This window comes from Callorhinchus milii, unplaced genomic scaffold (assembly GCF_018977255.1).
Source record: "Callorhinchus milii isolate IMCB2004 unplaced genomic scaffold, IMCB_Cmil_1.0 Scaffold7, whole genome shotgun sequence".
Lineage (NCBI taxonomy): Eukaryota > Metazoa > Chordata > Chondrichthyes > Chimaeriformes > Callorhinchidae > Callorhinchus > Callorhinchus milii.
The window spans coordinates 20,323,636-20,350,330 of record NW_024704748.1 but is presented as its reverse complement, the minus strand read 5'-3'; the positions used below and the strand labels follow the sequence as shown (position 1 = coordinate 20,350,330).

The 26,695-nt window shown below is 40.6% G+C and overlaps 1 protein-coding gene across 1 annotated transcript; it reads left to right on the top strand.

The window, feature by feature from the left end:
• Nucleotides 1-2,170: 2,170 nt before the first annotated feature.
• On the top strand, nt 2,171-26,106 carry kif11 (kinesin family member 11). The gene is made up of 24 exons (XM_007896534.2): nt 2,171-2,316; nt 6,268-6,365; nt 6,975-7,107; nt 7,190-7,287; nt 8,268-8,346; nt 9,494-9,679; nt 9,805-9,929; nt 10,607-10,697; nt 11,262-11,407; nt 12,117-12,213; nt 12,395-12,490; nt 13,345-13,433; nt 15,340-15,427; nt 16,194-16,382; nt 16,859-17,066; nt 18,054-18,226; nt 19,716-19,841; nt 20,170-20,328; nt 20,420-20,559; nt 21,115-21,394; nt 22,243-22,465; nt 23,120-23,280; nt 24,347-24,475; nt 25,133-26,106. The coding sequence occupies exons 2-24, from the start codon at nt 6,292-6,294 to the stop codon at nt 25,259-25,261; spliced, it is 3,219 nt and encodes a 1,072-aa protein (XP_007894725.2). The 5' UTR covers nt 2,171-2,316; nt 6,268-6,291; the 3' UTR covers nt 25,262-26,106.
• Nucleotides 26,107-26,695: the final 589 nt, after the last annotated feature.

Sequence of the window (26,695 nt, the reverse complement as noted above, 5' to 3'; positions counted from 1 at the left end):
GAGAGAGAGAGAGGGAGGGACGGACTGCCGAGAGCGGGGGTGGAGTGGGGGTGGTGGGGGGGAGCGAGGGATCCTGTCTTTCACATCACCCGCCCCGTGTCCCTGGAGCAGCTGACGGCGAAACAGCACCGGCGCAGGCGTACACATGCCCTGCGCTCTCATCACCTCACACACAGCTCTCCTCCACCTCCCCTCACAGCTGGTAAATAATCCCCCTCCTCAGTCCACACCCAGAGAGCATTACCCCCTCTCTCTCTCTCTCTCTCTCCCACTCACCCACCCACCCCACTTGCAGGAAGAAGAGTTTCCAAAACAGTCACGACCGCAACGATTCGCGCTCGGATTCCGGAGCGCTTGACGGTCCCCGAGTCTGACGCCCGGGCCGGGGAGGGCCGGGGACGGTGGGCGACACTTGGCAGCCAATGTGCGCACAGCGGTGACCCGCCAAACGGTCACGGATTGAGCGACTAAATTGTTATTTATTTGCTGGAAGGGATTTTTTTTTACCCCCCCAATCGACTAAGCGGGTTTCCTGCTTACTGATAGGTAAACGCAGGCTTGTGGAATAAGGAAACTTGCCCAACGTTTTGCCCTGCCCAGGTCCTCGAGCTTGTGAGGCGAGCGCGCTCACCATTAATAATAGTAATAATAATCCTTGCATTTGATATAGCGTTTTTCACGTCGGGAGGACGTCCCAAAGCGCTTCACAGAACACACTGCAAAGTGAATTGACTGTATATTTGTGGGCGAACGCGGCAGCCAATTGCGCACAGCAATGTCCCACAAACAGTCGTGGATTGAAAATGACCAATTTATTATTGTTTTTTGGTTTTGGAGGGATTATTATTAGGCTCTGTGTGGAGTAAGGAAACTTGCCCAAGGTTTCGCCCTCTGTCTGGAATTGAACTCAGGTCTCTCGCTTGCAAAGCGAGTGCTCTAACCATTGAGCTACAGGACTTAACTCCATTAAGTTACAGATACGCAGGCAGAAGGATACGTGTTGTGAAGCGCATTCCAGGACATGTGCCAGAATGTAATTTTAACATTAATGTTTGCCGCACGCTACAGGCAAATATGGGAGAGCTCAGAATGATGGGACTCATTGAAGAAAAGCTCACTTTCTGGGCTGGCGCTCCAATGCAGTACCAACGGGTCCCATCATTTGAAATGATTTAAGTTTAACATCTCATGGGGAGGGCAGCACCTCCAACAATGCTGCCAATGGCCCCATGTATTGTATTGGAGTGTTTGCCTGGATTTAGAACTGCCACTGCTACCACCCAGAAGGGCTATGGGGAGAGAACCGGGGAGTGGGATTGATTTGGAAAGGCGGCACAGACACAATGGGCCGAATGGCCTCCTTCTATGATCCTACGAACACGGGAATTTCCGATAATAATAATAATCCTTGCATTTGATATAGCGCTTTATCACGTCTTCGAGACGTTTCAAAGCGCTTCACAGGATACACTGTAACGAGTAGTGACTGTGTGTTTTGTGGGCAAAACGTGGCAGCCAATCGCACGCAGCAGTGTCCCACACACAGTTGTAGATTGAGTAGATTCTCTTCAACCGTGCCTTCAGCTCCCCTCGACTCTCTACCCCTCCTCGCTCCCTCCCTTCCCTCCTCGCTCCCTCCCTTCCCTCCTCGCTCCCTCCCTTCCCTCCTCGCTCCCTCCCTTCCCTCCCCTCACCCTGACCATTTCCCCCTATGCTCGGGTCCCGACCCAACTGTCCGGCGCCTTGGGACGTCCTCCCGACGTGAAAGGCGCTCTTTAAATGGAATCTTGTTGTTGTTGTTAACTTGCAGGATCTATTTGGGTTGTTTTTTTTTGCAGAATTTACAGGTGAAAGGGCGAAAAGAAAACGCTGAGTGCGTGGGATGTATGGCACTCTGAGTTCGGTCTGGATTACTCTTAAACTTGGCGCTGGGCTTCTGCACGTCTCAGACAAGAAAGGTGACCCCCCCCACCCACCCACTGGAGTTTCCCTCACCAACATGGCAGCTTCTATGCCCGCTTCCCATCAACAACCCAGGGCGACTCCATCGCGCCCGGCGTGCACCGCGGCCAGGCTGAGCGCACGGACCAATCACAGCCGTGGTTGCAACAGTCGTTCAGTCTGATTGGTTGAAGCGTCCGGAAGCGCGACTTTTAAATGATCTGTGAGACCGAGAACAGGGACTGACCGAAGGAGAGCCGCGGCTTTTCGGTGCTTTTGTTTAATCGGTTGCGTTGACGTGCCGCGGAGGAGGCGCAAACGGTATTTTTCCACACAAGTGTCCGACGTTACCGGATGAACCCTCCCGTGCTTTTGGTGAGTTCAATTTCATGCACGTGATTCGAGAAATACGCGTTGGCTCAAATGTGGTGGTATCTTGGTGATGCAGGCAATATTCTTGTGAGAAGAAGGAATTGCTTTGGTAACAAAAACAGAAGTCGCCGGGAACACTCAGCAGGTCAGGCAGCATTTATGGAGAAAGGAAAGTGAGTCAACGTTTCGGGACCACGACCCTTCGTCATAACTGGGGCATATTGAGAGGGAGAGGCTTTTAAGGGCTAACAGAGAAGGGGGGAGGCAGGGCAAGGAAGACGAAGAGAAAATGGGGTAGAGGACAGCGGATGATGAATTAGAGAGGTGTTAATGATGCAAAACAAAGGTGGGGGGGGATTGCAGCAAAGCAGGGGAATAGAGGTGTTTATACTGCAGAACAAGGGGTGGATTGCAACAAAACAGGCAGACCAGAGAGTGAAAAGGTGTGTCTGGGACCAAGATAATGTAATGGTCACAGAAGAGGGGGAGGGGGAATGTGAGCTGTTATGGTCTGAAATTGTTGAAATCAATATTGAGGCCAGAGGGTTGTAAGGTCCCTTAGTAGATAAATGAGGAGCTGTTCTTCGAGTTTGCGTTGTGGCTCATTGGAACAGTGTAGGAGACCGTGGATGGAGAGGTCAGAGTGGGAGGGAGAGTTGAAATTGGAAGCTCAGGGTTGTGCTTGAGCAGCAGATAATTTAAAAACAGCATTTAAAAAAGAGTTTCCTTCTGCTGCAGTATTTTAAAAATATTACAGAAACGTTTTCCTTTATATAAAAACAATTGTACCTTTTCATTAGGATGGGAATAAAACCACACGCCTAATAATAATCCCTCCAAAAACAATAATAAATTGGTCATTTTCAATCTACGACTGTTTGTGGGACATTGCTGTGCGCAATTGGCTGCCGCGTTCACCCACAAATATACAGTCAATTCACTTTACAGTGTTCTGTGAAGCGCTTTGGGACGTCCTCCCGACGTGAAAAGCGCTATATCAAATGCAAGGATTATTATTATTATTACTTTTAGTATGTTCAGCATATACAGTGGAGTTCTGTAGCTCAGTGGTTAGAGCACTCGCTTTGCAAGCGAGAGACCTGAGTTCAATTCCAGGCAGGGCGAAACCTTGGGCAAGTTTCCTTACTCCACACGCCTAATAATAATCCCTCCAAAAAAACCAAAAAAAACAATAATAAAAAAAAATTGGTCATTTTCAATCTACGACTGTTTGTGGGACATTGCTGTGCGCAATTGGCTGTCGCGTTCGCCCACAAATATACAGTCAATTCACTTTACAGTGTGTTCTGTGAAGCGCTTTGGGACGTCCTCCCGACGTGAAAAGCGCTATATCAAATGCAAGGATTATTATTATTATTATTACAGTACTCATGTATTGTAAGTGGTAAACCTGCATCAGGTTAAATAAGCTGGTTAACCAAACTGTTCTGTTTTCTAAAATTGCATTTTTCCTTTTGTTGAAATGTCTGGGTAAATTGAATGAATTTGAAAAAATTTTTTAGTGTATAATATGTGAATTTTAGCTCATGTTGATTTTCTATCAGAAAGATAGATATTTGATCCATGACCACATCCCATTATAGACCCAGCTTATTCCTTGTTATGGGGAGAAACTTCGCTTTAATTAGTGTTGTGAAATCTTTCGTGTCTTCTAAAACATACAGATTAGGCTTCTCGGTTGAAAGTTTCATTGGAAGGATTGCACCTCAACCAAATCTGCACTACAGTGTCAGCCTGGACCTTGTGTCCAAATTCTGATTGAAGTACACGTTATGTCTGGGGAGAGGTACTACTGTGGCATCACTTTATTTAGTGGCAAAAGTTGGTTATCTTTAGGTTNAAAAATCACAAAAGGTTTTTCTACCCTACATTCGTGTCAAAAATTCTTTCAAAAATAATTTGGTCACTCAATCCACTACTGTTTGTGGGACACTACAGTGTGCAATTGTCTGCCGCATTTCGCTTACAAAATATACAGTCAATTCACTTTACGGTATATTCTGTGAAGCGCTTTGAGATGTCTCGAAGACGTGATAAGGCGCTATATCAAATGATTATTATATGACCCACCCTGCATTCCCCCACATCTGTAACATCGCCTGGCTCTGCCCTTAGTCCACCAAAACTCTTATCCACGCGTTTATCACATCTAGATTAGACTATGCCAAGCCCCCCTTTGTTGGTTTTCCAGCTCTTCCCTTCACAAGCTGCTAATCATCCAGAACTCCGCAACTCTTGGAAAAGCAATCCGCCAATCGACTAACAACCAATTCCTACTTACTGCTAGGTAAACAGAGGCATGTGGAGTAAGGAAATTTGCCCAACATTTTGCCCTACTGGGAATCAAACCCAGGTCTTTCGCTTGCGAGTTATTGCTTCTCAACCCCAAGCTCCTTTTCTCCATCACAAACCAGCTCCTCCGTCCACCCTCTCACGCCTCACCCATCCTCACCTCAAATGCCAACTGAGAGGCGATGCTGGCCTTCCTCAAATCCAAAGTCGAGGGAAGCCGCTCTGCTGCCTCTGCAACTGCTACCCCCTCCCACCCAGCCCCTACCCACCCTTCCCGCTCCACATTGGAACCTGTCTCCCGCTCCTCTCTCATCACTACCATAACCTATATGAAACCCACCACCTGCTTCCTCGACACCATCCCTGCCCCCCTCTTTACCCCCCAGCTCCACTTCCTTGTCCCTCTACTCACTAACATTGTTAACCTCTCCCAGTCCTCTGGTACTGTTCCCACCGCTTTAAAAAAACGCTGTATCACTCCTATCCTTAAAAAAACAAAAAAAAACCTCCCTTGTACCCTTCTCTAACTACCCTAACTTCCCTAACTACCACCCCATCTCCAACCTCCCCTTCCTCTCCAAGGTCACGCCTTCCTCTACAGCCACTCTCTTCTCGAACCCCTCCACAGCACAGAAACCACCCTAGTCAAAGTGACAAATTACATTCTGTCCATCTGTGACCAGGGCTCCCTCTACCTCCTCATCCTCCTTGAACTCTTTGCTGCTTTCGACACCGTCGACCACTCTATCTTCATCCACCGCCTCTCACCTCAACCTCCACAGCGCTGTCCTTTATTGGTTCAGATCGTACCTCTCATACCGCCTGCACTTCATCTCCTCAAACAGCTTCTCCTCTAGCCCCTGGACCGTCTCGTGCAGTGCTCCTCAGGGCTCTGGCCTTAGTCCCCCCCTCTTCAGTATCTATATGCTCCCTCTTGGTGACATCATCCGCAGTTATGGGGTCAACTTCCAGCTGTATGCAGATGACACCCAACTCTGCTTCCACCCTCGACTCCAGGACCACTGCTGTCCTGACAGAATGTCTGTCAGATATCAAGTCCTGGATGAGAACTAACATCCTTCAGTTGAACGCCAACAAGACTGAGACTCTCCTGATTGGCTCCCGTTATCGCCTCCTCACCTCAGACGCTGACAGCATCGCCATCCATGGTTGAACATTCCACCTTACTAAGCCAATCTGGAACCTTGGGGTCTTGTTTGACTCAACTATCCTTTCTACCCCACATCTGCGCCATGATCCGCTCTGCCGTCCCCCACCTCCACAACTTCGCCCGTCTCTGACACTGTCTCACACCGCAACCGCCGAAACCCTCATCCATGCCTTCATTACATCAAGGCTCGACTACGCAAACTCACTGCTTTCGATCTCCCTGCTTCCACCCCCCCCTGCCTCCACCTTTCCCCACCCCGACCCTCAGCTCTGGTCCGTAACTCTGATCAGCGCCTTGGGAGGTCCTCTCGAGGTGCAAGGCGCTATACAAATGTAATTTTGCTGTCGTTGTGAGGTGAGTGTAACCACTGAGTTACAGGACTATATGGAGAATATAGAAGTGTAAATGTAGAAAATATACTTTTGCTATGGAATTAAGTTTGACGTTTACTACACTTTTTGTTTATGTAGGTGTCCTGGTAAAGAAAATTGAAAATGTCTATGCAAAATAGTTATACGAGTAAAAGAGAAGAGAAGGGCAAGAATATACAGGTGGTTGTACGATGCAGGTAAGGAAGAAACTTACTTAACTTTACTAGCTGGGTATTACCTCATGTTACTAGCTGACTCAATGTTATCTGTAAGATTCTAGGTGCATGAACTTTAAAGTTTAACAAATCTTATGATGTGTATTTATTTGGACAGCTCCGGCCTCCTATTCGTGCCTCGCCCTCCCCACTCCACCATCAGCGGCAGTGTTTTCAGCCACTACGCCCCAAAGCTCTGGAACTCCCTCCCTCAATCCCTCTGCTTTGCTCCCTGCCCACTTTCAAATACATAAAGCCTAAAGATCTTGCTTTTTGATCATGCTTGTGGTCACCTTGCCCCCTCCCTCTTGCCCTGGCTCGGGGTCAGACTGCATCACTGTTAAGCGCTACCCCTGCGTGAAGGGCCCTATATCAATGCAAGTTGTTGTTGTTCCCGGTAAGGTTTCTGATCATTTGCTTTCACTTGTCATCTCAACCAATGCATTGGCTACAGACTATAACAGAACTAAATGATGATTTAATCTTTGATTTCAATGCTCCTTTTTTAAAATACATAATTCCTTACGATTCCAAGAGGTTTGACTTAATTCAAATGTTGCAATATTAAACCATTTGCATTGGTTTCCACAGGCCTTTCAATGTATCAGAGCGCAAGGCAAACTCTCACAATGTGATTGACTGTGAGAGTGTAAAAAAAGAAGTGGCTGTGCGGACTTCAGGTCCAGGGAGTGAGAAAGGAGCCAAAAAATACACATTTGACATGGTAGGTGATTGTGCTATAGGCCCCAGAAACGTAAAGATCAAAAACTTATCCCAAACCTTATTTACACTTTTTTTCGTTTAAGGTGTTCGGACCGTCTGCAAAGCAAATTGATGTATACAGAAGTGTTGTGTATCCCATCCTGGATGAAGTAATAATGGGATATAACTGCACCATTTTTGCGTAAGCTGAATTTTGACCATTTCAAGTCTGTACTGAACTGTCAAGTGAAATCGTTACAGGTTTCTCTGAGCTCATGTAAAATAATTGAACTGCTGGAATATGATTCAGTGTTATGTGGTAAATTAGGTTAAATCTCTTAACCCATAGACTTCCCGTGTTTGCTCTTTGATCTTGTGGTCTTTTTAACACTTGGGAGTTTTTTTTTCCGGGTGTGACACTGTAATCCTTGATGGTGATTTTGCTCGTAACCTTTTCTGAGTTTTCATTGAGCGTTTTATATATTTTGCTAGGAATTAATAACTTTTTATTTCATATCAGATGATAACAAGGCACAAAAGCCTGTTTGGGATGAAATTTGTGCAGCTAACTATTCTGCCTCCTTTGTTTTGATTTGGATCTTTTTTGTGTTCTGGAGAGGAGACAAGGAGAAGTGATAAACAACAGATGCTACATCTCTGCAGCTAGGATACGCCAAACCTTATGGCAGGAATCTATTATTTACAATTTTTTGTGTATAAATTGGTAAAAGTTTGAAAATCAAGAATCTTATCCACACAGCTAATACAGGGTAATTCTTTTATAAGGTATCCTGGTTCAGTGAGGGTCTGTTTTATAGCAAGGGTTTCCAGTGGTCTAACCTATACAGGAAGTGCAGTACACTCATCTTTTAATATTAATTAATCTGCTTCCCATTAGATCATGCAGCAAAATTACACACCATGAATTGAAGGTCAAAGCTGCATTGTCCTGTTTGGCACAGATAAAAGCAGATGTTGGCAGCATTAAAATCCTTGCTACTTTCTCACAGGGGAATGATGTAACCAGCCAGAGGGCGTAATCTTTTTCTGGGCAAGATTTATATCGGTGTAATTTATTTTTGCCATTAAAGCATTTTTGGACTCTTACTGAGGTAGGGTTTTTGTTTTAAGCACAGAATGTACAGTTTCATAAATTAAATCTTCCCTTGGATCTTGATGCAGATATGGACAAACTGGTTCAGGAAAAACCTTCACCATGGAAGGTGAAAGATCACAAAATGAGCAATATACCTGGGAAGAGGTGAGTTACAGAGAATCAGTCTCATAATTTCCCCATTAGCTGGACCCAAAATAAAAATAAGTTTACTGAGGATTTTTGTTCAAAGCTATCTCATAACTTTAGCCAGGGCCATACTTTTAAGGGACGTGGAAATGTGTGGCATAGAGTGCGAATATTCTTTACATTCCAACATCTTAAAGGAGCATTTTTTTATTATTCCACCCATTTCCTAGTCTGGATCGTCTTTACGGCGGATGTTATTTGAAGAATACTCAACAAGCAGAATGATGCTTTCCATTGGTTACACAATACGATACCAAAATCTGGTGTTAATTGTGTAAGGGGGGAGGGAATTCACTTATGATTAAATCCTGCCAATCGAGTTGAAGATAATGTTTTGCAAAACCGTCATATAATAAATGTAATGGTCTCCCATCAATCTGAAGGTGAGGTGTATGATTTCAATAATTCATACTGCTATTCAAATTTAGAATGGATTAAGGAAGTGTCTCTGAAAGAACACGTGTAGTGAAAATTTAATTAAATTGATGGCGGTGGAGGTTCTTTCTCATTAGGTGGGAATCTGAGAGCAACTGCTCTTAAAGCAGGAAAGGATATTCATTTGTTTATGCCTGATGAACTGTGACATCAAACACTTTCAATCTAGTTGCCAAGTAGACTTGAGTAACTTACTACGAGAGATTGAGAGACAAATAATGGAGCAGTCTTAGAACAGAGTTTCTCTTCCTCCAGGTGACTGGTTGCTTCTACTTTGTAGCATCAAAGAAGAAGCAAGAGGCAAATGAATGGCAGCAGAATTACTTAAAAGCTTCCCAGCTTTTAGGTTAATGGTAAATTTGCCCAAAGGATATCAAACTCTTATTGCAATCTGTTGAGATGTGCGGCTGATCTTGTGTGATTTTGTTGCAAATGTTCCTTGGATTCAGGATTACAAAAGAGGGAGAACTGTAGCAATTGACTTGAATTTTGATCCCAATAGTATCTGGAAACATGATATTTTTCATATCAAATATTAACATGTGTTATCCTAAGGACAAGCTTGAAAAGATTCTGCCACTAAACATGATTTGAGCTGTTGCCTAAATATTTGCAAAATTGGAGACCGTGCTAATAAAATGTCATCATTGTTCTGTTTGTGTTCTTTAAGGATCCTTTGGCAGGTGTTATCCCACGTACACTGCATCAGATCTTTGAGAAACTTGCAGCACAAGGTACAGAATTCTCTGTGAAAGTATCTTTACTGGAAATCTATAATGAAGAGCTCTTTGACCTTCTGAGCCCTTCCCCTGATGTCAGTGAGAGGCTGCAGATGTTTGATGACCCCCGTAATAAGGTACCTTCCATTGATTTAGTAATTATTTATTTGGAAAAACTACAGAAAAGTGAAGCATTTAATGGTCCAGAATTCAGAACTGATTTGGTGAAATAATATTTTTCTCTTTCCTTGTGGTACGGTAGAGGGGTGTGATAATCAAAGGCCTGGAAGAAATTTCTGTCCATAACAAAGATGAAGTTTACCAGATCCTGGAGAGAGGAGCGGCAAAGAGGAGAACAGCTGCGACTCTCATGAATGCATACTCTAGGTACAGCCAAATCGTATTTGAAGAACCGGTAGCATTAAAATGTGGACTTGAGGCATTATGTTAAAGAGATACCTGAGGTTAAGCCCTTTAGCACGTATCCGATTTATATTTAAAAAAATCTACAAGCATTCTTCCTGTTACCTATTTTTATATTTGTTGACGCTGATTTTGGAGTTTGAATGCTGGGGCACCATATGGCACCATCAGCCTGGTCTGTTTCTTTTTCTTCCCTCCTATACACTCGTGTACAAAGACACAGTCTTGAGTTGTGGCAAGACATTCTATGACATAAAGCTTCTGTAGCTATCTTAGCCAGGCCTTGATGAAACAAAAACTGTCTGCAAACTTTTCATGGCATCCTGCAAAGGGACTTTCCTCGTTATCCTTTAACATAAACTGGTTTTGTTATTGCCAGGATCATATGTTTATGCATATGAACATGGCCTGGTCTGAAACTGAACCTTCAGGATTGGGAAGGTCTGAATAGGGTTGGGTTAATTAAAACAATGAGGTCATTCTATTTATCTGAGATTGTGCAACAAGTTTTGTTTATAACATCCACAGCTTGCCAATTGTGCTTTATTTGCCATTTACTTGTTTGATGTTTGATTTCATTAGCTAGAACATTTACTAATTGGTACAATCGTGCTTAAATATGTTTTTCTGGTTTATTCTAGTCGTTCCCATTCAGTGTTTTCCATTACAATCCATATGAAGGAGACAACACTTGATGGCGAGGAGCTAGTGAAGATTGGCAAACTGAATTTGGTAAGTGTAGGGTTTTATAATAATCCTATAATCCTTGCATTTGATATAGCGCCTTATCACATTGTTGAAACGTCTCAAAGCACTTCACAGAAATGATCTGCCAATCGACTAACAACCAGGTTTTACTAAGGCTAATGTATCTTCTGGTGTAGTGCTGCTCCTGGACATATTTACCTTGTCATTAACTCTCGGGTGTAATATTTCACTGAGATTTTTCGACATTAATAAACCTTTATCCATTTTAAATGCAATATTTCTGTAAGTTGAACCATTGAAATGACCGTTTCCAAACCGCTATTACTTCTCAACCCTTGACTTCAAGCTTCAAACTCACTGGCTCTTGTCCCATCCCCAATCTGCTCTTCCTCTTAAAGGGGCTGGAACTCAATGTTGCCAGTTACATTCCTTCCTGTCAAAGTCCCTCCCAATCCGGTTTCATGTCTGTCCAGGACTTGTCTCAGTGTCGTGTACAAAGTCAGGATATCCTAATATAGCAAACCAAATACATATTGAATTTCCATGCTTCGCTGATTAATCTCCATTTTTTCCATTTATTCGGCAAAGGTGGATCTGGCTGGAAGTGAAAATATTGGACGATCTGGTGCTGTCGATAAAAGAGCACGTGAAGCTGGTAATATCAACCAGTCACTGCTGACCCTGGGCAGAGTGATCACTGCATTGGTGGAGCGAACCCCTCATGTGCCTTACAGGTGAGTTAACTTGCCAGCCATGAACACCTTTGCCCAGGAGTTACATTTGGCAAAAATATAGACTGGTCCGCAAATGTCTCAAATTGGATCCCTATATCTGAAGCCTAAACTAAAGTAAGCTTAATAAATATTCCTGACATGACAGAGGTAAAAGTACAGTTAGTACAGGAATATGGATCTGGGCCATTTGCTCTTTTAGCTATTTTTTTGGACACATTTAAGTGCCATTAAACTAAATTGCAGTATCTGAAATGAATGTGGCTTTTCATACGAGTGTAAGGACCTCTAAAACGCCAGTAGTTGTACTCTGTGTTGAAGTATTTCACATGCTTTTGAGTGAGAACTTTGCACGATGGAAGACGATGAAATGCAGTTTCAGTTATGGTTTTGACTCAACAGATCTATTGATTGATCATCAACATTCTTAGGTATTTATATTGATTCAGCACAAAGTTGGTGTGTAAAGTCCAGGTTAACATTTTTTGTTTGAGAGGGTCTGTTTGGGAATGAAATTGTGGGGAATACATTTTTAAGCTGGATAAAGTGAATTTTGGCAGGTAATGTTTGCTAATTCAAGTGGTAACTTTAAGTTATGAAGTGGATTTTCAAAGTGTATTAATTTCATTCTTGTACATTCAGTCAGAAAATGACCACATAGTGGGTTCTCTTATTAGTTCTGAAATTTTTTTTGATTTTACTTGTCTAACAGAGAATCGAAGCTGACCAGAATTCTACAGGACTCCCTGGGCGGACGCACAAAAACCTCCATCATCGCCACGATTTCGCCTGCTTCTATAAACGTTGAGGTTAGTACAAATTAGCACGTTGAGCTGTCCATTAGAATGACAGCAACTACTTGAATTTGTGTAATGCCTTTTTGGTGTAAAATGTTGTTGTTTAATTGATGACCAATTAGTCTGAAATTTGTGTATAAATGCAGGTGACGAGTACTGCATCAACTTGATAGAACTTCCTTTTGAATTACAGGAAACTCTCAGCACTCTGGATTACGCTTGCCGGGCAAAGAACATCATGAACAAACCTGAAGTCAACCAGAAGCTCACCAAGAAGGCTCTGATTAAGGTATTCAACATGTTGCTTTGTTTCAAATTGAGCTTCTGTGCTTGGCTAGAATATTGATTCACTGGGGTAAACCTGCAAAATAGATGGTATGTGGTTAAAAGCACCATTTGAATGAAATTTTTCTCTTTGCACTAAGGATGGGAGGGTATGCAATGCATTCTGTTTCCCTTGTTTTGAAAATTCTAACCACGGCAAAAAGTGAATATTTTATCAGTAGTGACAATAAATTGTTTAACGGTATATGTCTTTAGGTTATAGCCTGCAAAATAGATGGTATGGAGACTGAATGTTTTAGTTTTGTCCCCCTTCTTTACCAGAGTTTCCAAAATCAAGGGCTGTTGACATTCTCAACCATTTAGTTTTGGGGGTGGGAGACTTTCTTAACCATTTAGTTTTGATTTTTCTATCATTAGCCCATGGAAACCTAACGGCAGTCTGTGCTGCGTGTAGCCGGTGGGTGGGGGGCGGGTATTGGTTGCAGATTTGTAAAAGTCAAACAATATTATGGAAATTTATTGAAATGAAAATGATTTTAAGGAAACAAAACTATTCAGAAGAGCAAAGTCATGCATAACTTCCTCAGTGCTACTATGTCAATTTCAGTAGGGCCTTTAGGCTATTTTAGGGCCTTTACCATAAACTCTGTGCCTGAATTGACCCTAAATTTGTCAAATCTTTGTTATGGTATGAAAACATTAGCTGACATGGTGTAAATGTATTTGAATTCAAAATAATGTAGATGGTTTGATTTTACAAAGTATTTTACAAAAAATCCCCCGCCCCCCAGTTCACCACCACCAAACTACTGTGCATATTTACTGCTGTTCTACAATTATGGATTTTTTTTATTCCAGGAGTACACTGAAGAAATTGAAAGGCTCAAGAGGGATCTTGCTTCAGCAAGGGAGAAAAATGGAGTGTACATTTCTGCCGAAAGCTATGAGTAAGTATTTGTACGCAGGATAGCAGTACAAGTTTCCATCAAAAGAACTTACAAAAAAAACTTGCATTTATATAGTGCCCTTCACACAGAGTAGCTTCTTGGAGTACATAAAGCTGCTTTCAACTCTTGACAGCACTAATACTGCTGTTTAATACTGAACTAATACTAAGTTTTAAATTTTTTCACATAAGTTGCCTTTTATTCCGTGTGATGAAGAAGCTATAATCTTTCTATCTAAAATACCACTGATATCTCTTGTTGAACAAACTGTTTGTAACCTTAAAACAAATTGCAAAATACTGCAGGTGCTGGAAATCTGAAACAAAAACAGAAGTTGTTGGGAACACTCAGCAGGTCAGACAGCATCTATGGAGAAAGGAAAGTGTGTCAACGTTTCGGGTCCACGACCCTTCGTCAGTGCTGGAGTCTTCCAAGTTCTGACAAAGTGGGTCTCCTCCAGTTCTGACGAAGGGTCGTGGATCTGAAATGTTGACTCGCTTTCCTTTCTCCATAGATGCTGCCTGACCTGCTGAGTGTTCCCAGCGACTTCTGTTTTTGTATGTGGTCTTGATTCCAGTATGAGGAGTTTGCTGGGCTAGGCAGGCTAACAGCAAGAACCTCAACATGGCTGTAGTGGGAAGAGGGTTGGGGGAAGGAATGTAAAATATTGCTTTAAAGAATTACATTTAAAACTTGATGGTGAATAAGCTCAAAATACACTTAAAATATGGGCTGCTATAACTTTAAATCATACAGCTTGTGTTTGCATTGTTGTGTCTTCGCCCCCACCCTCTCCATCTCCCCGTACGCTTTTCTCATATGTGTTCACTGGTACCAAGTATAGCCATGCAAAGTTTCATTTTGCCCTTTAATTTAGTTTCATTGCCATTAAGTGGGTGTGGCAGGAAGGCTGGATGTGGCTAAGAACTGCCTAAGCCGGTTATTTAATGGCTAGGTCTGATTGAAGATGGACGCTCTGATCCTTAAAGAGTACTATTTCTATGGGGCACTTCTGCATGATGTTTTCAAACTTCAAAAAAAAGTCTCAAAGATTAGTAGGCTCTGAATGGTGTATTGAAAAGAGCAGCCTCCTCCAAAGGCCTCCAATAAAGTAAATGAGTGAACTTGTGTAGACCAGAATCTGTAATTTGATTCTCAATCAATTTGGATTTTAGGACATTACTGTTGAAGTGGGGATAAATCAGCCAGTTCATGTTGAATAATATTAATAATCTTACATTTGATATAGCGCATTAATATGCCTTCAAGACATCTCAAAGTGCTTCACAGAATGTACTGTAAAATGAATTGACTATATATTTGTGGGCAAAACGTGACAGCCAATTGTGCACAGCAGTGTCCCACAAACGGTCGTGGATTGAGTGACCAAATTATTTATTTTTTATGTTTCTGATCACTATCCAGTTTTTTTTTCCCGTCCATCTCCCATCCCAACCATTTTCCTGGGAGGTGCGTGTGTGAATGATGGGCATTGTTCCCTGTTCAGGCTCACATACAAGTGAAAAATACAGAGGCAAAGGTGACAAAGTGCTGGTTGTGCACATGGAACAAAACCTTATCAAAAGTCTGCCTTCCGCAGAGAAGGATGTTCTATGTTTTGTTCTCAACCATACAGCTTGATTTACTTTTTTTACACACCCCTCATTTTTTCCCTCCTGCCCTGCCACCGAAACGAACAACATTGAGTAACAATAGGCCTATGATCCTAATTTGCTGCCGCCTGCGTAGGAGCGAAGTGTTCCGACATCTCTGGCTACCACACTATGTAATGTATCTCATGGAGCATGTGCGCAGTCGGGCACTGTTTAAATATTTGATCTCGGACAGCTGGTGTTTGTTCTGGAGTAGAGTGATCCTATTACACATTAACTGGGTTTTCTTTTAGGGCTATGCAAAGTAAACTGACTGTACAGGAAGAGTTTATTTCTGACTACATGGAAAAGATTTCAGTTGTGGAGGAGGAGCTGAAACGGGTAAGGTTGTTTAAGTTCTACACATGGCCCTTCTTCTAATTGTCCATGTCTGAAGTACCATCCTTGTACACGCCATTAGCTGAAGGAATACAAATTTTGCACTTTTGCTCTTCCAGAACTGAGAATCCAGAAAACAAATGTCGGAATAACATTTTGACTGAAATACAATACAAATTTACATTTATATAGCGTCTTTCATTTCTGGAGGATGTTCTTAAGTTGCTTGAGAATCCTGCCTTGACCACCAATAGCTCATAACAAATAAAGTACAGATGAACTTGGATTTTGATGATGATGTTTCCCACTTATAACAGAAATCGTATCAAGCTCCCTTTTGTCTGGTGACCAATGCACAACCCATTATGCGTTCAAGACGCAACAGAGACACGCAGTGGCTATGACTGGGAACTACACACACTTTCTTAAATTACAGCATTTTGAATGTTTGAGGGAAATATTTCTTCCGTGTTTCTGTGGTTCCTTAAGTTCAAAACTACAGGACATTTTTGTGCAAAACATCTGTATTTGAAGTTACTGGTGCCTGTCATTTTATGGAAGCAGGTGTCTCACGAGAAACATTATACATTGGGATTTTGAGAAGTATGTAATCAAATGCCAATTGAATGGAATGATTTATGTTTATTATGTATTTACTGTGTTGAAAGTGTGTGGACTTTTTAAAGCCATAGCTAAAGTGTAAATTAAAATAGTTTATACTTTGATCATGACTCATATGGTGCGCCATTTCTCTTTGTTGTTTTCCTAGGTGAATGAGTTATTTGTGGACAATAAAAAAGAGTTTGAAGAATGTGTGACCCAGCTGCAAAACAAAGAGCAGGTGCTTCAGGAGACTGAGAAGGACTTGGAGATTACCAAAAATAAACTAGCTGAGGAACAATTTGTACTCCTTGCTCATGTTCAAACTGAGGAGAACCTCTATGATACTGCCAATGAGGTAGGAATGGTTTTCTTCTCTTATCAATATAAGTAACTGCTTCTGCCATCTCCTCGATCGGAAGCATTGGTTCCTTTTTTAACCACTTTCTTGTCTCTTAAAGTGCTGGTTATTTCTGCAGGCATTATTTCATGGCAGCCCTCTCTTCCCTAACCTGAGTGATTGTGGATGAACTTGGACAGGGCATGTGAACAGGTGATTGACAATGGAGGGTGTCAAAGCTGAGCCCACTCCTGTTGTCACCTAATATTGTGCACTTTCCAGCAGGTGTCCCAGTTATCAGTATCTGGAGACATTTCTCCCTTGTTTAGCGCAGTCAAAGTTCAATAGGTCAACCTCGAAAACTAAGATCAACTAACTCAGAATGAACCAGTAATTCAACCTTGTTTGTATGGTTTGGATATGCTAAGCTATATTAAAGTTTGATTACATTGGTTCGAAGCCCAAATGATGTGCTCATTGTTCATTTGTTTCAGTTGCTGCAAAGTGTTCAAGACAGCACAAAAGATGTATCTGGGCTCCATGCCAAGCTTGACCGCAAGAAGACTGTTGAATTTCACAACTGCAAAGTGCAGGAGAGCTTTGAGAAGAAGATGGATGACCTGTTCAATGAAATGCAGCAGAAAATGGATGAACACCATGTAAAACAGCAGGGAATGCTAGACATCTACACCGAATCTGTTGGTGGGTTGGCTTTGGATGTTGGACAAGTGAACCAATAACATAAAAACAGAATGTTCACATTATTCAGTATCTTAGATTTTGTTTTCTCTCTCTGCAATTAGTAAATGTTACGTACATCAGCATAGGTAATAATAATCCTTTCATTTGATATAGTGCCTTACCATCTCAAGGTGCTTTACAGGATGTACTGTAAACTGGCGTGACTCTAATTTGTGGGCAAATGCATGCTGACTTTTGCAGCTTGATAACAAGCAGACAACAAATAGCATCGAATCTTTTATTGATTTTTATTTTGGAAATGGCAAAGGATTTTTTAAAAAAAGATTGGTTTATCAATTGCAGCAAGAGCTTTTAAATTGCCGATTGTTCTGCCTATCAAACAATGGTGGGATGCCAAAGCTTCAAAATAAATGACCACCATTTTAGCTTCTTGCATTGCTTGGATTATATCGTGCTGCACATCCTAGTGGTGTTCTTTCAGTGTCACCTGACACCAAGCTGCATTAACCAACTGCGTTTTATTTCCCTTCTACTTATCAAAGGTTATTTAATTTCGTGTCGATCTATAGATTTGTGTGAGGTCCATGAAATTAGGCTGTAAAATGGAAATCCCGGAATTGGCGTGTTAATATATAATATATTCCACTAAGTGCTCGGGTGCGGTGGTAGACACGAGAATCTCCATTGATCACTGATGGCCTCTAGTGGAAAGGTTTGGTGGTGCCACGTTATAGCACAAGTCTTGTGAAGCACTTGAACGAAGATGGTGGTAATGATAATAATCCTTGCATTTGATGTAGCGCCTTATCATGTCTTCAAGACATCTCAAAGTGCTTCATAGAATAAGCTGTAAAGTGGATTGACTGTATATTTTGTGCGCCAAATGCACTATAATTGAGATCTAAGATCATCTTGACTGCTTATTTTGAAAAAAATCCTTCTATGACAACATTTCTTAACCAAGCAAGCCTCTCATCTTTCTTTCAGGTGATCTCTTGAGTTCAAACGCTACTGCATTTGGTGCCATGACTTCCACGGTGGTCACTTCTTTTGCCTCCATCAAGGAAACCGTTTCTTCAGAGGTGTCACGAAGTCTCCACGAAATGCTCAAACAGGATTCTCTAACTGCGCAGTCAGTCAATGGAGTACAGAGGATCATGGTAAGTTCCCAGGGAGTAATTGGGACATGTCCTGAAAAATTCAGATTTAGTTTTGAGAATAATTTTATAGTCCAGGTTAAACAGTACAAGACTGACCTTTCACTTTGGTAAGGTAAGCCTCCCCAATGGCCAACTGCATATGCCCTGCTTTTGAACGAGGAACATTTGATACAGTTTAGAAATTTCTAGGTTTTCTGTAACTATTTTCAGCAGCTGGTACTTTTTCCTGTGATGAAGGTCTCTAATAACCAGAACGGTTTCTAAATGAGTAATGTTTAGATTCTCATAAGCTTTGAAATAGAATGCTTGTTTTCTGTCAAAATTCTTAATGGATCCCTCTGTAACTCACTAATCAAAAGTTAATGTTGTGAGAATATTACCTGGTCTCAAATCCTCTAAACAAAGATGTGATTTTATAATAATTGTGAAATGTCACCTTTGTTCACCTGTATACTTACAATATATTCAGATTTAAATTTGTTAACTAATTTATGAGCAGTGTCTTGCAGAATTGTATCTGGGGTCAATGCTAAAAATGTAATTGTGGAGAAAACCTCCATATTCTTGTGTTCCTTCTTTCTCTTTTGTCGTATGAAGCAGAACTGGACAGTACCTTTTATGGTGGTTCTAATTACCGTGCCATTAAGATGTTTGCTTTTAAAATGTACTTGCATGCATAGGTCTGTTCATTAACTATTAACGTTGAGTATTGTGGAACAAAGCTATTACCTAGCAGGTAAAGAGATGCTGGGTGAACTACAAATGTTTGTTGTCCCTTGGGTGGGTGGGCTAATCCCGTACTATTCGACTTGTGATAATACAATAGTCATGATTGTATTCTCTATTTGTATAAGCATTTAACTCTTGTTTGGACTTCAGGAGGCAATGAATTTGGGAGCTCTTTCTGTCAGTAGGGCTCTGTGTTCATCACTGAGTGGAGCAATTGGTTCTTTTAATTGACCTGACCAGCCATGTCGGCAATGAAGTGACTACATTTAGTCATTGTTTCTCTCTCTAAAACTATGAATTTCTGCCGACACACCCACACATTTTCCATAAGGTTAGGCATGCATTGTTTACCTATCAATGCTGTAAATAAATAAAATTCCTTTTCCCCATTTTCTGGATAAGTTACTAAAAATAGTTTTTTGAGCACACAATTCTGCACTTATTCTACTGAAACTTTTAATGTGTAATGTTGTCTCAGAGTTGGAAACCGATCAAACTATTGGAACATAGGTGATCTGGTTCTTTGAGGAAGGAGTCCAGTTTCTGATTGTTCAGCAGTGACTGAACTTTAACTATCCTTTACCTGATGAAGCCATTTCACAGAGTGAACAAGTGTTGCAAACTGGTAATCCCTCATTGTAGAGTTTGGATTTGCATACATTATATCCTGAGTTCATGTTTAATTTAATGTGGGATGGGGAGTTAATTGGCCTTTTTGACAGTCTTGAGGAGCTATATTGATTTATTTTTTTATTTTCAGGAGGAACACAAAGTGGAAATGGAAAAAGCTCTTAAGAAGAACTTGCTTCCTCTCGTCGCCTCTGTCTTTGAATTGAACAAGTCTCTAAAACTCACGTTGCAGAGCCACTGTGGCTTAGTCACAAAGGTTACTGATGTTTTTATTCTTGCATAGCTGTCCAATGACTATGCTAAATTTGTGTAAGTTGCTTTGCAGCTACTGCCCTTAGTTTTAATAAATGTTGGAAATGGCAAACCCATTTCAAAGACATCTCTGATTATAAGCAATTATGAAAATGAATGTTCTGTAAATCTGAATATTTCTTATATGCCAGGATCATAATATAACAATCTTGCTTTACACCACTTTTTTTAAAAAATACAATTGATTGTTCGAAAAGAACTGCGCTGGTTGTGGGTCCTAATCCTGGTATGTATACGTTTTGCCTGAACTGTTGATGTTTAAATTGTTTCAGATGATAACTATGAAAGATGACATGAACGAATTCTTTGGAGAGCAAAGTGAGATGCTGAGCAAACTACGGGAAACCACATGTGATGCTTTGGGTGTCATTCAGGAGCAAAATCAAAAGATGAATCAAGAGCTTCAGAAAGCTCAGCAGGACCAAATCCAGGTCGGTTTTGAATTTGAGAGCTTTAAACGCTTATTTCCACTTCAATTTTTTTGTCTGAATTCAATAACATTTCCAACTTTTTTGGATACAGGGTGTTTCCAGTATAATTTCCAGTCTACAGAGCCAGCTTGCTTTGTTAACTCAGCAAACGCAGAAGAACTTTAGTTGTGTTCAAACACGAAATGAAAATATATACAACTCGATAGCTACGCTCCAGGATAATGTGCAGCTGTAAGTAACTGCATTTTCATATTTTGTACTTCATTTTCGATCATACTTGCTGCAATTTCCAAATTAACCTTAAATACTTTAAAAAGAGTCAGTTACAGGGGTATGGGGAAAAGGCAGGTTAATAATAATAATCCTTGCATTTGATATAGTGCCTTTCATGTCTTCTAGATGTCTCAAAGTGCTTCACAGAATAGACGTAAAGTGAATTTACTGTATTTGTGGGCGAAATGCAGCAGCCAATTGTGCATTGCAGCGTCCCACAAACAGTCGTGGATTGAAATGATCAATTTTTTTTGAGAGATTATTATCAAACGTGTAGAGTAAGGAAACTTGCCCAAGTTTTCACCCTGCCGGGAATGGAACCCAGGTGTCTTGCTTACAAAGCGAGTGTTCGAACCACTGAGCTACAGGATTGAAAGGATTGTTCTTGAGGGAGCTGACACAGACACGATGGGACAAATGGCCTTCTTCTTGCCATAAATATCTATGGTTCTAAAATAGGATTGCTTGTGGTACCAAATACAGGGTTTTCATGTGAGTTTGTTTATCTTCCAGGCAATCTGCAAAAGCTATAGAAAGTACAGCTTCTCACCAGGGCAAATTTATCAACTCTGCAGAGAGCTATGCAAATGAAATTGAGCAAATATTCAGTGATGGGTTAAAGACTGTAGACCAGTCAAACGTTCAGTGTGAGAAGCTCAGTTCCAGTATGCAGGTACTTTGCCAGAAGAGTCTCCATTGGTGTGATTCTACAAGTGACGTCATTGAGTCCTTCAGGCAAGAACAGATGTCGTTTCTTGTAAATGGCAAGAGAAGGCTTCAGGACTTTGAGCAGGTAAGGGTTCATAACCAGCCTTGTTGCATTCTTGGTCTGTCTTGCCTATGAAAGGGAACTGGTCACTTTCTACGATAGTTAATCAACTCAATTATTCCATTTAGTTGCAGGATGTTTCACTCTTTTAGAGGTGGGGAGGGGGGAGAAAATAACAGCTCTACTTTGGTGGTGTGGTCAGTCTCCCCCAAAACTTCAAATATTGGCTGTTGTTTCTGGTTAAGTAGATTTTCTAATTAATCTTCAGTGCAACAGTATCAATGTGGATAAGTAACTGATTCTAACACAGAGTCGTGCTGGCATTGTGACTGGCGGAGTAATAATTGATTTTGATCTAGTAGATGCTTTGTTTAGTATCTCTTCATCTAATAATAATAATTGGGAATAAACTTGTTAAACAAATTAATTATTTTTGTAAACTCTTTGATATATGTACAATATCACTTTTGATCATCTCAGAAAACATCTGGAATTAGAAACACAAGTAATAACAATTATAAGTTGTAAATTTTTGTGGGGTTTCCAATTCACATTTGCACTTTTAAAAATATATATTTTAATGGAAATTATATTTTAGGATCAAATTGAGTGAGATCTATTTTTCACAGCAATCAATGAAATGTTACCTGAATTTCAATGGTCTTTTCACCTTCTTCTTCTGCCCTAAACAAACATAATTTTCATTAAGATTGTAAACATCTTTATATCCTAACCCTATTCTGGAAAGTTGCAGTGAACAATGCAGCATGTTTTGAGTAGGTTTCATTTAAGATGCTATTAAATTAGTTCAAAGGTAGGTCTGATTTATGTCATTGATGTCTCTTTAAATGTTAATCTGTTCTTTTGTTTAGGATCTTAATAAGAGTTGTGACTCACTGGTCATCGGGGTTGAAAGAGAACTAAAAACACATCATGAAGCCGAGGAAAGTGCACTGTCCAGTTTATTTGAACAGGTCAACAGTGATCAAGGGGAGATGAACCTACGGGTAAAGAAATTAAGTGAACAAGCTCAAGCAGGGCTCAAACACGTCAATTGCTTCCTAACTGAAGAACTGAAAGAAGACGTTCCCACAGGTAGAGCATCCTCATCAGTAAAGAAAATGACTATAAAGTACATGATGTATAATAATAATTCACAAAGGTGCCATTCAAGCAATTAAGCTAGATGCTGCATCTAACAATGGCACTGCTTCTTTAATAATGTGTGGAAAATAAATTGTAGGCATACTTTCAAAAAATGGGGGGAGCTGACTGAATCTATAAACATTGGTGGTTCTTTATATTTAGTGAATTTGTTGTTTTTAAATACTCCAGAATAAACGTGAAATTGGGTAGAGTTTGCTTTGGATAATAATAATCCTTGCATTTGATATAGGGCCTTACCACGTCTTTGAGACGTACCCAAGTGCTTCACAGAATATACTGTAAAGTGAATTGACTAATTTGTGGGCGAAATGCAGCAGCCAATTGTGAACAGCAGTGTCCCACAAACAATCGTGCATTGAAGTGACCAATTTTTTAAAATATTTTTTGAAGGAATTATTACCCCTGGAAAATCTGCCAATTGACTAACAGGGTTCCTATTGCTAGGTAAACAGAAACGTGTGGAGTAAGGAAACTTGCCCAACATTTTGCCCTGCCGGGAATCAAACCCAGGTCTCTCGCTTGATATACTGTACTATAAAAATTCTCTATCCCAAATTTTGATAGCTGTACTTTTGATTTCAGGAACTACTCCAAAGCGAAGAGACTATAGCTACTCCCAAGTGCTCCAAAAAACAGAACCACGTGACTACTTGATTGATCAATTCAGAAAGCAGCAGAAGGAGGAACCCCATATAACTTTCAATACTGATGTATTTGTCCAAGAAGAATCAGTTAGTGAACAGGTAAATGTGATTGAAAACAAACCTTTTTATTGTGTGATGCCTTGATCAGCAGCACAACTATTTCATGAATACCAAAATTATAATAATAATAATAATAATAATCCTTGCATTTGATATAGCGCTTTTCACGTCAGGAGGACGTCCCAAAGCGCTTCACAGAACACACTGTAAAGTGAATTGACTGTATTTGTGGGCGAACGCGGCAGCCAATTGCGCACAGCAATGTCCCACAAACAGTCGTAGATTGAAAATGACCAATTTAATTATTGTTTTTTGGAGGGATTATTATTAGGCGTGTGGAGTAAGGAAACTTGCCCAAGGTTTCGCCCTGACCTGCCTGGAATTGAACTCAGATCTCTCGCTTGCAAAGCGAGTGCTCTAACCACTGAGCTACAGGACTCCAAATTATGCAAAAATCTACACTGGGTAAAGATGGCTCTTGCTATAGTACTGAGTCCCACACACCAAAACACTGATCTGAACTTGGGTGCTATAGTTATCTTAGTAACTGTGAGCTGGGCTGTGGTGGGGGAAGAGAGTGGGCATTTGGCCTGCTTCAGAACACAATGCAGTGACTATTGTTGGAAAGTTTGTCTGAGTTTTTGTTTGTAGACATTGGATGAGGACATAATTAGTTTAATTCTGATGCCCTCCACAGCTGACTAATCCTGTAAACAATCAGTGTCTGAGTTCATATGTGCAGAATGGTACTTGTTCGAGATATCATAGGAGTCCTGGTTCTTGGAAAAAAATTGGCGGAAGAGTCATCTTTAAAGAAAATTGAGTGTAGTTTGTATTACGTCATGCGTAATTGTGTTGTCTGTTTTGTGCATGGTTGTTAACAAAGTAGCCTGAACTTCTAACCATACAATTCCCTCTTCCTAAAGTGCATTCCTCCATAAAAAGACCCATTATGTGCTGCCCTTTGGGGTGGGGGAATGAGATGTTGCACTTAAATATCAATGTAGCTAAGTGTTTCAGATATTTGTGGATAATTTTATTCTCTTGGGGGATTTGCTGACTTTTGCCTTTCATGCGATGTAACAATATAATATGTTTCATACAGATTCAAGCTTATCAGGACTTGCTAGAGGATGATCAAGTGAGCATCGACGGGGACAGTGTTACTAGTAATATCAGTGAGAAAGAGGCAAACAATATGTATTGTGGTGATGGCAGTGTCCCATTCTTTCAGGTAAACCTTTTAAAAATTCTTAACTTGTAAAATGAACTGAGCAATACAAGTGTGAATTAGTGAAATCCTAGAGTAAAAATAACCCAATAGTGCAGTACCACGGCATGTTACTCATTTATTGTATGGATATCGAAGGCTTAAAAGGAGAGAAGAGAACAATTTCTCGACCTACAAACTTACAATATTCTATGTAGAATGTGACCTTATTAACTGATCCGATCACTTTCACGCCCTCCTTTGGGATCACTGGAGGAGAACCCACATAAGGGAACCTAATGGTAATTTTTACTTCGTCTGAAATACTTAAGACTGCGATAATGTTTGTAGAAGAAGCTCTGCCCCTCTCACTATTTTCCCTTAGCCCCCCTGCTCTCATCCTGAAGATGCTATGATTCATAGGTACCTTGCCAAATGCCCATCTTTCCGTGAGTCTGAAGCAGGTTATTTCAAAAGTTTATTAGATGCTTCTGCGTCTTGCAACAAAACCAACAACGGACTGAAATACTATCAAAGTTTGCATTAAACTGAAACCTTGTTTTCCTGTGATGGAATTTGTACAGTGGTGAATTTCATAAAAAGTATCTTGCAAACCAGTTTCTCTTAATTGATTTTTTGCTGATAATGTAGTATTTATTCACTATTGTTTTACATTTTTAGCACAAGAAAGGCAACAGAAAGGACAAAGAAAACAAGACGAACCTCAACATTGACAAAGTAAAGTCATTGGTGGACAGCCTGGTTCTCTCATCATCAAAATCAAAATTACCTCTTAGAATTCAGAACTAACATTGTAATTGTGACTGTTTTTTCTAGATCAGTTTAAGCTCTAGGGTATCCCTGTCTATGTACTTTATTTTTCACTGTCTCAATATTTCATTCTGTCCTAAAAATGTAAGCACTGGTTTCTTTTCTTCTTTCTGGGGGGGGGGGGGGGGGCTAACAAAGGCTTGCATAGTCCCACAGGTGCCCTGTGATACCTTGTTCACTGACTAAACAGTGACTTGTCAGCAGACTGTTTGATTGGGGTGGGGCTTCACAACAGAGCCTAATTCAGACTTCAACACTCCACGCGGACATGTAGTTTCTGACTGGAATCATTATATTCATCAAAGATTATTCCTGGTGTTTGTTTTTGTCTTCAAAATGAGGTCATTGTTGCAAACCCTATAGCTGCCATAGCTGAAATCTGCTGACCACGCAAGGTTAAAATTGACATTTTACTGTAGGAAGTGTCTTTACCAACTGAGTCAACAGTGGAGATTTAAATACTGCCTTCTGAATAATTTCAAGCGTTTTATTTTCAAATATTGTTCTATCTTTTGTGTACTTCATTCTTTCAAGACTTCCCAACCCAGATTGTATAAAATGTTACTAGATAACTTAATCTTTGTAAGCTGTTGTCTTAAGTATATTAAAGTTTAAGCTTTCATTGTTTTAACATGCTTAATGGCAAATGTATATACTTTTTCACACCATTGAGGCTATTTTTTAAAAAGAGTTCCAGTACAGGTTCTTAAAACTCATGTAAGGGCATAAATTGCTGCTCAAATGATGGAATTTCTGCTCCTCTGAAATTACATTAACTATCTTTTTTGTGTTAAATGTGCAACAAATAAAATATCTGGTCTGAATCATCTTTTGTCGAGGCATTTTACTTGACTCGGAAAGGTAACCTGGGGTCACCGAGGAGCATTTAAACAATGTAAACCATCACAAAATGTGCAAATTGAATCCACCTGGAACTGTGGAACAACTAAGATTTCTCAGGTTTGCAAGATCAGTGAGTTACCTTCACACTTGTAATATAGTGTGCAGGGAGAGAAAAAAATATTCTTGTAATGGTCATTTTAGTATGTTGATCCTTTCAAATTTGTATCTTGCAATGTTGGGTACCAGAACATGATATGAATGAATCTATTTACTTCCCATCTCCCCTTAGCAGAAGGTTGCATTGTTTGTCCAAATCTTCAATCAGACCCAGTTGATCTATTGCTTTTTTGCTCCTGTGAACCAAAATGTTCCTCTGTTTTCAATAATATGTGGGTCCAGATCTGAATGTGGTGACAACTTTGTTTCACAGAGATGCATGCAAGGAGGACCTCAGATTAGTAGAGATACCAACTACTCTATTGGAGATATTATCCTTGGAAGAATCAATGTGTTGTCTGAATTCCACACAGTGATACATATTACCATTTCACTTGATCTGCTTTATTACAT

Bases quoted from the DNA above. Each gene is read 5' to 3' on its own strand.
- kif11 (XM_007896534.2), top strand. From the start codon at position 6,292: ATGTCTATGCAAAATAGTTATACGAGTAAAAGAGAAGAGAAGGGCAAG. The intron at 9,680-9,804 runs GTACCTTCCATT...GTGGTACGGTAG, and splicing joins TTGATGACCCCCGTAATAAG to AGGGGTGTGATAATCAAAGG. The intron at 16,383-16,858 runs GTAGGAATGGTT...CATTTGTTTCAG, and splicing joins TCTATGATACTGCCAATGAG to TTGCTGCAAAGTGTTCAAGA.